Source organism: Bos javanicus, chromosome 12 (assembly GCF_032452875.1).
Source record: "Bos javanicus breed banteng chromosome 12, ARS-OSU_banteng_1.0, whole genome shotgun sequence".
In the NCBI taxonomy this organism is placed as follows: domain Eukaryota; kingdom Metazoa; phylum Chordata; class Mammalia; order Artiodactyla; family Bovidae; genus Bos; species Bos javanicus.
This window is the reverse complement of record NC_083879.1, coordinates 74,938,263-74,955,518: the sequence shown is the minus strand read 5'-3', so window position 1 is coordinate 74,955,518 and position 17,256 is coordinate 74,938,263. Positions and strand designations below refer to the sequence as shown.

Genomic DNA, 17,256 nt, shown 5'->3' with positions numbered 1-17,256 from the left:
TAGAGATTTATACATTCTGACCTTCTGTTAGTGGACTGAAACTGAATGGCTTATATAGTACCTGCATTTTCATTTCTGATTTCCCTTGTCATCATACTACTTACAAGATGAACGGCAGAGGCTGGGGTTAAAGTCCAGGGCCGTGATTCACATAAAAGCAGCCCCCGAATCTGCTTCACTAGGACTAATGACTAATTTCTTTCCACTTCTCATTTTAGTTCTCATCTTACTTGCATAGAAATTACTCATAATTTTCAGTCTACTCACTGGGTATAATACTACATAGTCTATTAATAAATAGTTCTATATCATAATTAATATACATCAACTTGTATATAGTTTCTAAACATGACTTGGCTATTACATAATTAGCTTGAAGCTCTGCTCAGATTCAGGCCGTCTCCCCAGCTTGGAATTCACCTCAGTTCGAGCTGCATTAGCAGAACTCCTTCATTTTTCCCTAAAGCAACAGAGCTTGCTGTTATTGAGTTTCACTTTAGAGATAGTTTTATCTGTGGAATAAGTGACTTTCATTCATTTGTAATTATAGAGAGAGGCAGTACAGCAAGGTGGTTAAGAGCATATTCTAGCAAGACAATTTATTAGATGTTTAACTTTGACTAAGGTAGTTAACCTTGGTTTCAGGTCCACCATCTATAAAATGAGGACAACAATAATCGTTAACACTATAGTAAGACTGTGTGTATCCTATACATATGTATTCTTTCTCATATGATATCAAATATATGATATAATATTAAATGTATTATATGAGAGAGAAATCATTTAGAATAGTATCTTATACATCTACATAATTTGTAAATAATATTATTTGTATAACTTGTATATTAAGGCCCAAAGAACTTAACTGAAACAGAAGATAGCTATTGGTAGGTTTGCTTATTGTACTTTTGTTCTTATATCTACTCCCAGAGCTAAATAACCAAAACATTATTCTCTATTTCCCCAAAGTATTTCGGTTTTCTTGTCATTTAATTTGAAACTGCAAGTCTAAGTTCAGTTAAAACTTTCACTGCTGGCATCTTGATTCAGCCCTGAGGGTAGAGTTTATAAATCTGTTGGTTCATCTTGACTCACCATGGGGTGACATATAAAGGAAGCCTGGGCTGGAGGAGCCGGGGTGTTCTGGTCTCTCTTCTTCTTCTATGAATGACTTGTATCTAATTACAAATACCTATGAGAGTTGAACTATTTGAACTGACAGTTGGTCCAATGAACTAAAATACTGTGAAACCCCTACCACAAGTTTACATCGCTCAGTTGTGTCTGAGTCTTTGCAACCCCCTGGACTGCAGCCCACCAGGGTTCTCTGTCCATGGGATTCTCCAGGCAAGAATACTGGAGGGGGTTGCCATTTCCTTTTCCAGGGGATCTTCCCAACCCAAGGATGGAACCTGGGTCTCCTGCATTGCAGGCAGATTCTTTACTGTCTGAGCCACCAGGGAAGCCCACATGTTTTATGTTAAGAACAGATGGCTCAGTGAAGAGAAGGAAGGGATGTCTATCATGCACTGAACTCTGAAATCAACAGCACCCCTTTCTTCTCTGTGTGTTTAGGGCTTTCCCGGTGGCTCAGATGGTAAAGAATCTGCCTGCAATGCAGAGACCCAGGTTCGATCTCTGGGTCAGGGAAGATCCCCTGCAGAAGTGAATGGTTACCTCTATCATCTCATGCTTTGGGCCTAGCATGGCAGCTAAGGAACCACAGGCTTGTTGACTCTCAAGAGCTGGAAGGGACCTTAGCGGCCATCCAGTTCTCATCTTATTTTCACAAGCAAGCAAACAAGATTCATTTTGCTTAAACAACACATAATTCACATCCATATGATTCAATGTAAGTTTAATGTGTGAAATCTTAATAAGATGAAAACTTGCCATTTCATAGTCATTAGAAATCTCTCTGAATTCTGAATTCCTGGGCACTAAAAGAATTTTCACGTTCTTTTGTAGTGGCTCCGCTCCTTGAAACGTGTTGAAAATACATTAAGAGTATCATATCTGAGAATGTATGCTTACTGTTAGTTCTTAAGAAGAACTTCATCAAGAGCCACTAAAGGATTTCTCTTTGCCATCACTGAAGTCCGGCAACGATTATATCTGATAAACTGCAAAGCACAGAACCTAGGATTCTTGAAGCTACTGTCAGGTGTGTAATTTTAGTTTTTTGGACTTAACTGAAGTTAACTGATTAGTTCCTTTACCAGTCACACCGTGCTGAAAAGTGATATATTTTAGTTTATGAATAGCTTAGGCCTCTTCCCTACACAAATACATGAGCTTACACATAGGCATGTGATCTCTCAGTATTTTTCTACCAAATGGGGCCAAAAAAATCACTAGGTTGCAAAAATATTTATGATACAGGATCAAGAATTTATCATAATAAAGGGACATAACCTAAAACTCCAAAGTATTTATCTTGACTTCCTTTTTATTCCCAAGAAAGAGCTCTCTGTATTAAAAGTGCTTAACTTGCCATAAAATATAATGTTAAATTCCACTGTAACCAAAACTATATTCCATTTGAAACTTGTTTTCTTATGAACGGACCTTACAGCAAAACTTCTGTCAAAAATCACAAAAACATAGCTCAAGAAGGCTAGACTTAGACATAAAAGAAACATTTCCAGTTCCCCTACTATGAAGGACCAAGTAAAAAGAGGAGCGTTGAATCTAACAATGGAAGGACGCACACTGTCTCTCCCTTCTCCTATCCTATCGTTTGAAAAAAAAAACAAAACTCTCCAGCTAAGAACTGATGTGATGTTCTTTGTTACATCTGTTTGGAGGCCGAGTTGGCTCTCCTGAGAGGGAAGCTGGCTTGTTGAGGTGGTGAGTGATGAGCTGAGGCGCCGTCACTAGCTGGCATTGCTTGAGTGCCCACCTGGCCTCTGTTCCCTCCCGCCTTTGTTCCTTTCTGCTCTATCACCGTTCAGAAGACACGGGGGGAGCTCACAGACTTTGCCTTCGTTTCTTCATTCAAGGGCACTCACACCTGTTTTTTCAGTGATGAGACCTACAGCTCTGGCAACGCTTATTAACTTAAACAAGGAAGGAAGTGTAAATCGGCCCTTCCCGCCTGCAGAATAGAGTTTGAAATCTGCCATTTATACCCAGACATTTTCCCCAATTTCTTCCATTCCCTGGGACCTTCCCCTGTCCCTTCCTCCTATAATTCTTGTCATCTTTTATCAGTACAGTCGATTTTGTTAAAGAACAAAACAAAACAAAAAAAACCAAAACGCTACACTAAGAACAAAACCAAAATGGCGCTTCTGTGAAGGGAGCACATGCGCAATCAAGTGTTGACTTTTTTTTTTTTTTTCCGGGCAAGCGAGAGCTGACGCTCATACTCCTCTCCTGGGACCCTGAGCGCACACATTGGCAAGTTGGTTGGCTGGGGTTAGGGTTACAGTCAGCCCGTGGCGACAGGAAACAGCCAACTGGCCCTCACTGAGAAACAGTCCATCCATGGTCTTATTGGCACATGCATTAAACCAAAAGAATTAAACGCCCCTTTATCGGTTATATCCAGCCTTTGTGAACTCGGTGGGCCGGTACTCTGCTTCCAGTACCGTCTGGCTCTCACTTGGGAACCAAGTGAGTTTGAGGAGCACACAAGACCAAGGTGAAATGTTAACCAGAATCATTCAGACCTCAGATTTGACACTAAGGGAAAAAGGGAGGCTTTCCTCAGAGGAGAATGTTTCTTTTCCCCTACAACGGATAACAGGGTCTGAATGAACTGAATCCAAATACAGCCAGTTTTGAAGCACCCCCGGGCATGCTTTTCTCATTTTTTTTTTTTTTTCCTGTGACAATTCACAAACCACTGGATACATAATGCTGTACTAAAAGGAATGTAAGCCTGTCAGGTTAATTACACAATATTAGGTACGAAAACAAACAGTGCAACACAAAACATAGCTACATCATTATTTGCAGTAAATGTTAACTCTAAATAAGTGCAACCTGTCCATAAATGCTTGCTATAAACTAATCAAAAAAATAAAATTTGATGGATAAACATGAAAAAAAAATTCTCACCGAGAATTTTTTTTTTAAATATCAGCACTCATTTAGAGTTTGGGATTTGTGAAAGAAAGCTTTAAAAGGAGCAAACCTGATTGGCTGTGGCTGTTGCTGCGAAGGGGACACTTGTTGCAGGAGTTGTTGCTGCAGAGACAGTGGCTGACGTAGCGCTGTGCATCATGGGTACTTTCAGGAGGGGAACCATGGGAGCAATGAACAGGAGGGTGTAGCATTATGGTAATAGAAGTGGTATTTTGGCATGGTGAATATCAGAGCAGCAAGCCATCATGGGTTAAACCAGCAGATGGCATGCAATCACAATGCAAAGCAAGGAAGCATGGGAGAGAAATAAAAAAGGGAAAATAGCTTATTACAAGTACAATTAAAGGAAGTTTTAAAACATAATCAGTGATTCCCAGAAAGGCCAAAGCAGATTACTTTGGTTGATGTATTTATAAACATTTTTACTTCTAGCAATAGATCATTCCCAATTCAGAGCCTGTGGTGCCTATAATAAAGGGTGCTTCTAAAAATGCAAAATGTAATATCCAAATGAAGTAAGAATATATGATATTCATTTTTTAATCATCATTCTAAAACATCAGAACCTCAATATGTAGGCCTAATTTGGCAAGTCAGAATTTTCTTGGAATGAATTGCAGTTAAATTGAAATTTGGGGGTCAATTTGGGGCTGCCTGTTTGAACTGGAATTACTGGGGTTGTGGTTTATTTGGGTCCATAAACAGTGAAGCAAAAATTATGGCCTTGATGTAATTTCTAACACACTGTGAAACAGATATATATTTCACACTGTGAAATAGACAGGCAGATTTTACCAGTGTTTATTTTTCTTTACTGTAAATGGAACTCATCCACATGTCCTTAAGACAGATTTTTGTACCAAGGCTTTGGGAAGTGTGGGGATAACTTATGTATGTATTATTAAAAGTTAACATCTATGGGAATAGTAAGGTACAAATACTCATTACAAATAAATCAACACAAAATCAAAAAGTATAGTAAAGCAAGGCAGTTGTGACATTTGTTTTCAAAATACATCCATGTATAATCTTTTAAAATAAGTACTTCTGGGAAACTCTGATAACTCTAACACACAGCAAAGAGGAGATAAAGGCACACCACATGAAACTTTAAAACATTGATGAAATTAGCCTGCCTCTCTGATAAAGTAAGCTTTTTCTCCCCCTTACACTAAACCGTATAAACTCTAAATAGAAACAAAATACAGATCATTAAAAAGCAGACTCGCACTTGTGGTCTCATGTCTTGTAGTGGTTGTTCTAGTCACATTAAAACGGTCATTTTCTTAAGTACATGAGTACATTTTAAAACCTCAACGTTAACTCTAAAGCCAAATAAGCCTTCAGATCTACCAGTTCCTACAGCATTATCTACCATCTCTGAAATAAATCTCAGTCAAGTGAAGGTACTGTACATACTATAAAAGACAAATAAAAAAGGTTGGAACCTACCAATACTGGTAGCGGGTGTCATGCACAAAACTGACCCTGCGTGTCATGCAATGGTAGGTGGAAAAAAGTGAATAAAGGGAAAGAAACAGGTTAGCGGTTTAGAGTTAACATTCAAAGTGAGATTGAAGCACAACCAGAAATAAGTAGGGTTAGTTAACACAGTCTTTAGAGTCATTCACATTTTCAGTGCGGACACAGATATATCTGACTTATTTGAAGCCGATATTCTTCGCTGCCTTTCATACTATGGATTCATCTCCATCAACATGACTCAAATAAGAATGACATGTGATCATGCGGCGGTCTCCTTTCTCTAAGACCTCACAGTATCTTAACAGACATTCTCCAGTTCCTCCTCCAAGGCAGGAAGTGGGTATTTTACAGATGAAAAATCTGAGGCATAGTAACTACTCCAAGGTCATGCATCGTGGGAGTCAAGGGTAAGGCTAGAAATAGAAATCTATTCCTAAAATCCAGGTCAGGTTTGGTATTCACTAGATCACGCTGACCTTATTGCATCAAGAGTTTGCTTGTGTGATTGTAGAATGTTTTGTGTCGATGACAATATGAAAATAAAAACAGTAATTAAGATTCTGTACCCTCCAAATCAAAGGGTTGCGGGTCGGGTGAATTTTAGATTGCTGCTTGAAAGCCCTCAATGTAGGAAGAGGTTCCCCTGACAGGCTGACCAGGATATGTGTGATCTATTTTCTGTTATGAGATTCATTATGATAAAGGAGCGGTGACTTCCCGTAAAACTAAGCACTGCTTAGGCAGAGGCTCTGCAAAACTGCAGAACTGGGGCTGGGACAGGACTGGGGTTGGGGGGTTGTTACGGTTGCTACTAGGTGACCCCTGAGGGGTACCTTTGGCGAAACTCCTAGGAAACCTCAAGTAGGTGTCTCGGTGGGTAGAAGGGAGCGAGGAGGGGGCTAGATCTCAGTCCTTCCCTGGGAATAGCTGTCTTATCTGTGGATGGTCTTATTAATATACTTGAATCAGAAAACTGACCATGAATATAAAGCATGTTGTGGAATACCAAAAAAAAAAGAAAGGTATTAAAAGGAATTATCTACTTCTGGTTCAGCTCCTTGAAAATCAAGGTAATGGAAGGATTTAGATAACTGAAGATTGGGTGTCATGTGGCTGCCAGAGAAGCAGTTTTTAATCAAAGTAGGTATATCCACTTAGGGTTCTACAACTGCCTTCTGAGACACTAGATAAAGACTCTGAGATGTGTAGGTCTTTATTCTCTCTGCTGAACTGATCACACCTGAGGGAGACTTTTGGCTTGATCTGTATTTTGATCAGATCAGATCAGATCAGATCAGTCGCTCAGTCATATTTTGATCAGGCCAATATTAATAACTAGTCAGAAAAAGAGGCTATTTAACTGGGCTCCTCCTGGATTCTTCAGCAAACATGTGCTAATATATCCAGCTGGAAACACATACAAGCACCTCCAAATCCTGTTCATGACACCGTACCTTTCTAACCTTCTTTACAGTGAAACTTCTGGAAAGTTACCTACACATACACTTTCACTTCCTTGACCGCATCTGTTCTTCAGTCCTCTCCAATCTGACTTTCATTTTCACCTCTCCACTCAAACTGCGAAGTCATTTCTGCAGTCAGTTGGAGCACTTCCATCTTCATCTAACTTCCTGAGTCATGGTAACATTTAGCACTTGGCTTCTCTGTAATAAACCACTCTTTTCTCTTTCTCTTGGATTTTCTGATAACAGAGACTCACACACAAACACATACACTCTGTATCTCTATACACTAGAGTTTTTCGGGCTCAGACTGATTCCTTTTCAGCTACTCTACACTTTTCTTCTAGTATACCATTCATTCCATGGTATCATTCAATGTAGGATTTAAATATAATCTACAAGCTCAAGGTTTCCAAACTTATGTATCCCTCCCAGATTGCTCCCCTGAGCTCTAGGTCATTCCATCTAACTGCTTATCCAGACTTTTTACTTGGGAGACCTCACAAGCATCTCAAATTTAATACATCCAGGCATTTCCCACAGCACCCATTTCTGCACCTCCAGACACGCTAGATGGGACACATCACCGTCCATGTAGCAGCTGTAGCCTAAACTGAAAGCTCTTCTGGGTATCACTTTCCCTTGTGAAATTCCCTGGTCCAACTCACCAATCAGACACAGCAATTCTGCTTCTAAAATGCACCTTCTGTTTGTCTCTTGGTCTATCTCCACTGCCACTTCTCACCATGACACACGGGCTCGGATATGCAGTAACATCCTAACTGGGCCTCCTGCCTCCATTCTCATCCCCATTTAGTCCAGGCTCCATTCTGCGGGTGGAGTAAACCTTCCCCATAGAGGTCTGTTCACTTCTCTGCTGCAAATGATTCACTGCCTTCTCACTGCTTTTAGGATAAAGGTTCCCATGGTCTAGTCTCTGTCTGTTTGCCCAGCTCATCTTATACCCCTTTCCCCCTGGCACCAAGCTCCAGACAGATTAGCCTCTCATTTCTCTGAACCAAATTCATCACACGTTTGGCCTGCCTTTGGGCTTCTCCCAAGCCCTCTGCCTAAAAATCATCTTTATCCCATTTTCAAGTCTTAAAGTATATGTTGCCCCTTCCAAAAACTGTTCACTTGTTTTTTTACCTATCTTCACATGCCACTGAAATCAGTTTCCATTTTAAACCTTATTCAACTCTTTACTTTCTCATTCATTATACTCATAAAAATTTTGATTATACATTTATATGGCTGCTCATTGAAATCCACCCCTCCTCTTCTGCTGTAAACTCTGGAGGGCAGGGTTCATGTCTGTCTACATCTATGGGGTACACAGTAGGCAGTCAGTTAATTGAGTGAATGTTCTCATCTGCCAGTGAGAGTGTGTTGGGAGCAACTTGTTCCTAAAATTCATTAAAGTACCCAGTTTGTGAATGATTTCAAAGTCAACTAAGTCAACTATGGCTGGAGTCAAAGTTACTCCTTTAGAAATTTCACGTTATTCTTTTACATTCCAACATGGATGGGCTTTCCTGGAACACACACAAATGTCACGGGATTGCAAACCATCAACAGCGGCTCCTGCAGCCATACTGGGCTAGGGGGTGCCTATCCTTTGGCCTCAGTTCAGGACGTGGCTGAAACACTCAACCAAATTAATGTGATGAGCATCTCTATGGGGCCAAAAGTGATACAAACATTGTGAAAGTCGCTCAGTCGTGTCCAACTCTTTGCGACCCCATGGACTACACAGTCCATGGAATTCTCCAGGCCAGAATACTGGAGTGGGTAGCTGTTCCCTTCTCCAGGGGACCTTCCCAACCCAGGGATTAAACCCAGGTCTCCCACAATGCAGGTGGATTCTTTACCAGCTGAGCCACCAGGTAAGCCTGATATGAGTATTTGAAACACATGATTTTTGCAGTGTGTGGCTATCTTACTCAATGTCAGATTCTTCTCCTGATTTCTTTCTAACCCCCATCTCTGCCTTTTCACCCCACTGTCACCCTCCCCCCACCAACACAGCCTCTCCAGTATGTCACACTAGAGATACAACGGACAATTTGTTATTCCTCAAACACACTCTTCCCAATCCATGCTCATCCCCCTGCCTGGGATGCTCTTCCCCCACTGGTAGAATTTTCCTCTCCAAGTCCTAAGGGCATTTCTCCTCCTTTGCAAAGTCTTTCTTTCCAAAGTTAGTCTTTCTTGCTGCATGTCGTTTGTCACCACCACCTACTGTAGATCTGATGGCCAAATACACTGTCTCTTTCTTCTTCACTCTCCAATTCCCTACGGTGCTCTGCATGAGATTTGACTTTTGCCTTGTTCTGAACTCCTTTGGGTACTCCTACTCCTTTGGAACCCAGAACAGACCATGTGTTCGAGAACAGCTTGCTGAATTAAACAGGATAAATACATTCTGCTGTGGTTATATACATAGCGTTTCCACTAAACACTGACCAGTCTTTCATCAAGATATGTGAGAAGCTTATGTAAGAGCATGGCTTCTGATCATCAGGGAAGGTCTGCGCTAGCACCTCCCTGTTCTACTTACTCTCTATTTCCAACTTAATGAACTAAGTCAATGAGAGAGTCAGTGGGTCATCTCTGTTCCGACTGGTAGAAGCATTTCACTAAGGCATTAATTCTATCAACAAAGACTTTTCAAACGTCTTCTGCTTCACTTGTACAAATATTTCAAGTCTACAATCTCTGAGTAGGATTATCGGGACACGTCCATGAATCATATATTCCACTTTGCAGCATAAGCACAGCCTCAGTTTTCCCATCTGCAAAATGCAAATAATTATGCCTTCCACTGGCAGAACTATCCTGAAGAGTAATGTGATAAGAACACTTACAGGAACTCAGAATAAACCTGTCAGAGAAATGTCAAGAATTATTATGCTGCTATTTTTGTGTGTGGTTTTTGTCACTTTCTTAACAGAGCAAAGGAAAAGTATAACCACTAGGTTAAAATAATTCCTATCAAAAAAGGAAAAATCCCACTCACTGCCAATGTGCTAGGGCATCAACCAGGGTGATAATTATATTACCATGGGTTTGGGGAAGAATCCCATATTTTGCATAATATTTTATACTAGTATCTCCCCAGCCTGGAGGCAGAGTTCCTAAAATTCAAAGTCGCATTGTATCAATGGGAGAATTTTAGCAGTATATTAAAAACTTGATTGCGAATGACCTTTCAATAAAGCGTAACTTCCAGGAGAACATAAACACTTTTTGTTTCATCTTTATGATAATTGTTAATGTATTTATAGAAAAATCAGTTAATTTAAAAGTAATGAGCCCTTCATTTACCAATTTAAAAAAAATTTTTTGAGCATCATCAAAAAAAGTTTTGAGCATCATCATTTAATTTGCAGGATTTAAAACAACAATGATTAACAAAGACTGATTATCATCATTATCATCTTAAATTAGGCTAAAAATGTGGCCTATGAGAAAGAAAGCTGAAATAAAAACTACAGGAAAATAAACACTGAATTTTCTGTTATGGAATTAACTAAGGGATGGACTATGCTGTGTGTGTGTGTGTGTGTGTGTGTGTGTGTGTGTGTGTTTGCAAGTGCACTCAGTCGCATCTGACTCTTTGAGACCCCATGGACTATAGCCCGCCAGGCTCCTCTGTCCATGGAATTTTCCAGGCAAGAATATCGGAGTGGGTTGCCATTTCCTCCTCCAGAGGATCTTCCCGACCCAGAGCTCGAACCCGAGTTTCCTGCCTCTCTTGCATTGGGAGGCATATTCTTTACCACTGAGCCATCTGGGAAGCCCAGGACTTATGCTAAAATCCTTTTAATAAAATTATTCTTTCATCATTTAAAAGAAACATGTGAAAACTTCACAGAAGTTGAAATACACTTCAGAGCATGGGATCCACATGTCTGTTCACTATATTTATATCATGTTACAGATGTAAATACTTCTAAAGCACAGAATTAAGTGGACTAGGACCCACTGTTCGGCTCCCAAAGCTCACTCAACAGAGGGTTGCTGGACACATTTGAACAGTTCTTAAAGAGTCCAGCAGAGGGCGGAAGTGCACAACCACAGCACCCAGCACAGCCTTTGGGCCCTCTACACGTGTCTTACCAACTCTAATCAGGTCATGGCAAAACAGGGATGTTATTTGTTCTTGCTTTGGCAGTCTTTAAGTGGTTTCCAGGTGAAATATTTTTAAATGAGAATTCTTCCAGTGATTTGACAAAAAGAGGAAGAGTTAAGTACGGGTTAGAGGCCTTCAGTCTTTTGCATGGCTTAGCTCCAGGCTTTCAGAGGCATTCCCAGGAAATGGTGGTGGCATTACCACCCAGTCTTCAGAAACAGACTTGCCTTTTTCTGTTTTCCCCTCAGTATATTCTTCCATATTTTTTTCTCCCTTAAAACATCTAGTGATGAGGTCTATAAAATAAGACACTTGGAGAAACCACACAGAACCTCAAGAAAAGTTTACCTTCTAGTAATTATTTTATAAACATGTGACATCAAGTGGATTACAAGTACTATTACTGCTGTGCTACAACTGCAACCAATTAAGGCTGTATTCGGACAAGAGTGAAGCCCTGATAATTACTGATTTAGAGACTCACTCTATAGGTCTGTGAGTCTATTTATGTTAAGAGAACTAAACTAAGAAAACTGTTCGCTAAGAACCACTTTACTCACACAGTTGATATTTTTACTACAATCTAAATATTCTTAATAATAATTCATTTCAAAGTATAGATTTTATATGAAGAATAGGATAGAAATATTTATTCAACTCCCTTCTATGTTAATTCCAGATATGCTACAGTATTTAAGAAAATGGGTAAGAAACCTGAAAAGTCCGCCCAAGTGGATTGGGATCAGAATGCTTCTTTAGGATAAAATTGTTATTCATCTATATTGACCTTTAAGTCACTATTACAGGATGAAAATTTTGACTTCAAACTAAGAATTCAATGGACAGTCTTCTCACTAAAGCTTAAATCACTCCTGGTTCTTTTTTAAAAAAATTTTTTTTGGATCCTCTAGCAAAGTTTAATTTGCAAATATTATCCCTGCGTTTAGCTCAGATTAAAAGGTCAAAACCCCAGCCATTTATGGTGAATCTTTGTGTTTGTACGTGTATATAGGTCTGTGGTCAGGCAAATGGGTAAAAACATGGAGGAGGGTTGGCATGTATTGTATTTTTGCTTCTTCACTTTTATCTGATGTTTTACATCAGACTCCAAAAGAGGACTCTGGCCTCCACATATGGAGGCCGGCTGGTGTCATGTCATGTAAATCAAACTGGTCTCAGGGTAACTGGGTTCTAGGTCTTTTTCTCATTAGTCCTGCCACCTTGGGAAGTCACTTCACATTTGGGGGGCCTCAGCTTTCTCATCTGTAAAACAATCAACTGGATGCGGAGATCACTAAGACTCCTTTAACCTTCAAGATTCTATGATTAATAGAATTCATTTCTTAGTAGAACGACAGAGTTAAGCACCTTAGCACCTACTATTATCAGGCATTGGCTTAGAAATTGAGGATAAGAGGTTTCTATATTTGTGAACTTGGTGGAAATTGAGAAGGATGGCAAAAGAGAGAGAATGGATGTAAAAATATGAGTAGAGGATTGCTTTAATTTGAATAGCCTCATTTTGTTTTTTTGTTTTTGTTTTTTTAGTGCTCTGAATAGGAATAGAAAAAAAAAAGGTTAGTATTTACTGGAATTGCTATTTTTAGGTCATTCAGGGTTAATGACAAGTTTCAAATGTCACACATAAGAGGTCTTCTTTACATAAACAATTTTACACAGTTTGTGTAAATACGAGAAACCCAAAGCCCTAACTGCTATTTGCTTCTCATAGGTTCAGTCGGTCACTTAACTCTACAGAATATTTGGCTTTAGAATCCTAACCGTCTTTAGCTATCTTCCCGAGTAAGGTAAATTATCTAGATAGCTAGGACAATGACAAGTTTCAGGCTGTATTTATCGTACCTTTGAAAAAGCAAACTAGATGCCACCAAACAGCTTAAAGGAATGAGAAAGAAAGCACATGACCGGAGGGCACACGGACACAGGACTTGGAGCTGTCAGGGCACGCACCTGTCGGAATGAACGCGGTGTGCTGCTGCAGCTGCGCACTGGTGAGAGCCTGCTGGTACTGCAAGACGCTGGGGTTAAACACGGTGCTCGCACCGTTGCTTTTTTCAAGTGCTTGTCTCTTTGGTAAAGGATGAAGAGCACCAGGAGGGAAGGCCTAGAAGTGAAGAATCGGATAAGACATGTATAACTCAAAGTAAACACACCTTCAGTGTCCACAGAGATCATCAATCGCAACAGACTTTTAAAAAATGACAGCTAAGGAGATGCCTCTGCCATGCACCTTAATTTAAACAGCGGCAATGTCGAATGAGTGAGAACTTGTTATTGCGAGCGAAAGCATGACTTCGGTAACCCCAAAACGGTAGCATCTTAACTAAGGAAAAGAAAAACTATCAAGCAACAACAGCGAAAAATGACTTCAGCTTTTAAAATGAGTTAAACTATTCTAAGGGGGGGAGGGGGAGGAAGCATTTGTGTTATGAATATTAATACCTATTCTTTTCTTTAACTAAAAATGGCAATTTCTTGAATTTAAAGGTTAATTAGGATTATCATGAGCATTTTTTACGAGCCAAGTAATTTAAATTTGCTTCACTCTTTTGGAAAAGGTATTAAAATTTGTTAGGATTAATTTATTCCACATATTACATATGAAAATGAGATGGCTAAACACCTTATTGAATTTTTCTCATTAAACATAATGATTGTTTGCAACCGATATTTTACAAGTAATACAAATCTCGATGGTTCTCTGAAAAGCTACATGCAAAGCGAAAGGTGAAAGGTCAAAGTACCAGGTCTACAGATGCTTCGAGAGGTCGCTTCATTGCTTTGGCAGTCGACTGAGTCTTTTAATAACAGGCAGCGAGCACATGATGGCAGTGGGCCAATGGGATTCAAGCGAATTAACATACAGGTAAACAGCAAGCAGAGGTGCATCATGGGAACGGCATTGCATTGTGGATAGGTGAGAAGGAAAAAAATATTCTGAATGCAATATACAACGTACAAAACACTAGGCATGCACAACAACAAAAATGTTCTCTAAAGAAATGAATATTACACCTTAAATTAGTATTGAAGCAAAAATGCATCTACTATACCTTAGTTAAAAGCATATAAGAGAGTAAAATATAGATGTTTGAAATTCAGGAAAGTTAATTAAAACAGCAGCTTGCATACACACCATAAGCATTTTTATATTGCTTCAGAAAAAAATGCAAAACTTTCAAGGGCCACAGGATTGAAGAACTTCTGATAAGTTAGTTTTCAAATATAAAATAATGAATGCACTATGTATAAGATCCAAGTTGAAAAAAAAATACGTCTTTAACTTTCATAAACGTAAGTTTTAATGACGATCTAGCCTAACAAAATGAAGTGGCAAACTGAGACAAACAATTCAGGCAAAAAAATATTCAAACACAAGATTATCTAGGCAAAACGGTTTGGGTTTGGATCTTAATTTTTTGTCTGAATTATGTGGATAATTGTCTCAATTTTTCTCTTCACTCTGCTAGTGTGGATCTGGCAATACGCAGTAAGCTTCCAAACTTAACAAGTTTTGAATTTGAAGAGTAGGTTTCTCAAATTTCCATTTCATTCCACCGTATGGTTTCTAATGACTAACTTATCTTCCATTCTGTTTTCCACCACATTTGAAATTTCTATTCAATTTATGGCAAACAACTTACCGGGATTACACTGAAAAAATACCCTTTAAAGGGTATTGGGTGTCCTCGGGTATCAAAATAATTTTATCTAATAATTCTATTCGTACTTTTAACTACAATCAGTGACCAACCCACTTAATGAGAGGTGGAACTCGTGGCTAGAACAGTACAATAGCTAAAAATAGCAAAAACAGCTAAAAAATAGCAATGAACTGCTTGGAATGTAAGAAGTAAGATCATATCTTTAACTTATAACCATCCTTTGGGCAGATAGTTTCATATAAACAGCTGAAATAATAATAAATAGTGATTGATTTAGACCACGATGAGAAAATCTTCCTGTTCCTTGACAACTGTTGTAAGAAATCTAAAAATTTTATGATGGAATTCTATGAAAATAAAGTCAAAGGAATAGCTCCAATGCAAAAAAAAAAAAAAAAGAAAAGAAATACCCCTTTTCTATGTTTAGCACAATAGGTAAATCCCCAAGGCTTGTGTAACAAATACAAAACGTTTTATTCTAAAGCTCTGAGTTACAAGTATGGCATTTGGAAGAAAATGGGATAGTATTTAACCCTTAAAATAGGGACAATGAATGACATTTTCCTTGGCCAATACAGAGCTGTTCTTCATCATTTTATGTTTCAGGATTAAAAGTATGAAAGTGACAGGAGATAAAGGGCTAATGGTGAGTTGGTGGCGGGGACTAGAAATAACGTGGAAAGGACTGTAGGGAGAGAAGAGGTTTAGAACGGCCAATGGAAAAGATGTTTTGGAAGGCAGTCTGGATAGAGGCCATCACAGAGAAAATCACTGTTCTACAGGCAGAACTGTGAACATCTGAAAAAACCAACTCAAGATTCAGAACAAGAAAGCTTTGCATATTCTTTCCTCCAATGTCGGTCTGCCACGATGTAATTTTCATGATACCACTTTTATTTTTTTATTCCAATATATTTTTACATTGCTAGATAATAAATTTTTTTTTTTTTGCTTACAGTAGCCTATACTAACTACATAAGGCTCCATAGCCTGTTCTCATAGAGTGCACTAACATTAACTGGATCAAACAAAGGGAATGCATCAGTCACTCAGTCGTGTTGGACTCTGCGACCCCACGGACTGTAGCCCACCAGGCTCCTCTGTCCATGGGGTTCTCCAGGCAAGAATATTGGAGTGGGTTGCCATTCCCTTCTCCAGGGGGTCTTCCCAATTCAGGGATCAAACCTGGGTCTCCCACATTGCAGGCAGATTCTTTACTGTCTGAGCCACAGGAAAGCTTATTAACTGGATGGTTAAACTCAAAATCATTTTGGCCTGGACTTTCTGGATTCCATTCTTCCCGTCACTTTTTCAGTCCTTGGGAGATAAAGAACACACCTACTCTTGGGTTGATCTTTTCTGATATGCTAACTAGGAGAGTGATTATGTCTCTAAAGCCTGGTGCTCGTGAACAAAATTTTGAACAAAAGATCATTTAACGAAGTCTCCAAGTAGAAAAAGAGATATTAAGTATTTCTCCCTAGGATAATCACCTGAAAGGCTAATGTTCTCTTTTTTCCAATCCGCATTTGATGAATGTAATTTCCATCAAAATTATAATAAACTAGGAATTTAAAGAAGCTGAGAGCTCTAAAGTGAGCTGGACACGGAGAGCATCTCTCTTTCTACCACTCACTTGGGTTTCTTTACTAGATGCAAATATCTTGTCTTTTCAAGGAAACACACAGCTCCTGGAGTGGACATATAAATATCTTGCATGTCTCACGCTCTGAGGGATATGTGTGGAATGTATTTTAAAAACTGTATGGGTGAATAATCACGTTATAATGTGCCTTTATAGTACACAGATGTTCTGTTTTAGAGGATATTATGTGACTGCAGCCATATGTTTACCTATATTGAAAAATCTTCAGGCTTAGAGCAGACCTCAGAGATCCCCAAGGCCAGTGAACCTTGGGAGCATCCTTAGGCACCTACGCAGAGAACCAGATTCTCTTTAATTGAGCCCCTACTATGTGCCAGATACTGAGCATCCATTCACCACCATTTCTGATCCTCTGTCCCCTCTCCGAGCCTTCTCTATAGCGTGTGTGCATGTAGCCAGGCATTTCATCTTCTGGATCAAGGAGCAAGCCAACTTCAAGGCAAGCAAACCAACTGCCCGGCCTTAGAGGTAAAGACCAAATCTGAGGAGTCAAGAATCGTGGACGACAGTAACCAGAGCCACCACTTCAATGCAGAAGAAAGGGATATGGACAAGTAGGATGGAATTCAAAGTTCCTGAACATGTTTTCGTGACTAGCTGATGGCAGCTGGTCTTGTTTCCTTTTACAAAATAAGTATCTTCTGGTGCAGCCCCATTTTGGTGTGTGTGTGTGTGTCTGTGTGTGTGTGTGTGTGTGTGTGTGTGTGAAGAAAGACTGTTGTCTTG

General features: G+C 39.4%; 1 protein-coding gene across 7 annotated transcripts in view; it reads right to left on the bottom strand.

The window, feature by feature from the left end:
• Positions 1–17,256, bottom strand: part of MBNL2 (muscleblind like splicing regulator 2) — a 161,186-nt gene that overhangs the window by 23,846 nt on the left and 120,084 nt on the right. For 2 of the 7 annotated variants that reach the window (XM_061435238.1, XM_061435245.1), the window contains 4 exons: positions 13,944–13,997; positions 13,150–13,303; positions 5,548–5,583; positions 4,145–4,239 (listed from right to left, as the gene is read on the bottom strand). In XM_061435238.1, the coding sequence (XP_061291222.1) occupies positions 4,145–4,239; positions 5,548–5,583; positions 13,150–13,303; positions 13,944–13,997 (339 nt within the window). The remainder of the gene's footprint in view (positions 1–4,144; positions 4,240–5,547; positions 5,584–13,149; positions 13,304–13,943; positions 13,998–17,256) is intronic. The other 5 variants (XM_061435240.1, XM_061435241.1, XM_061435239.1 and 2 more) reach the window with 5 other exon arrangements.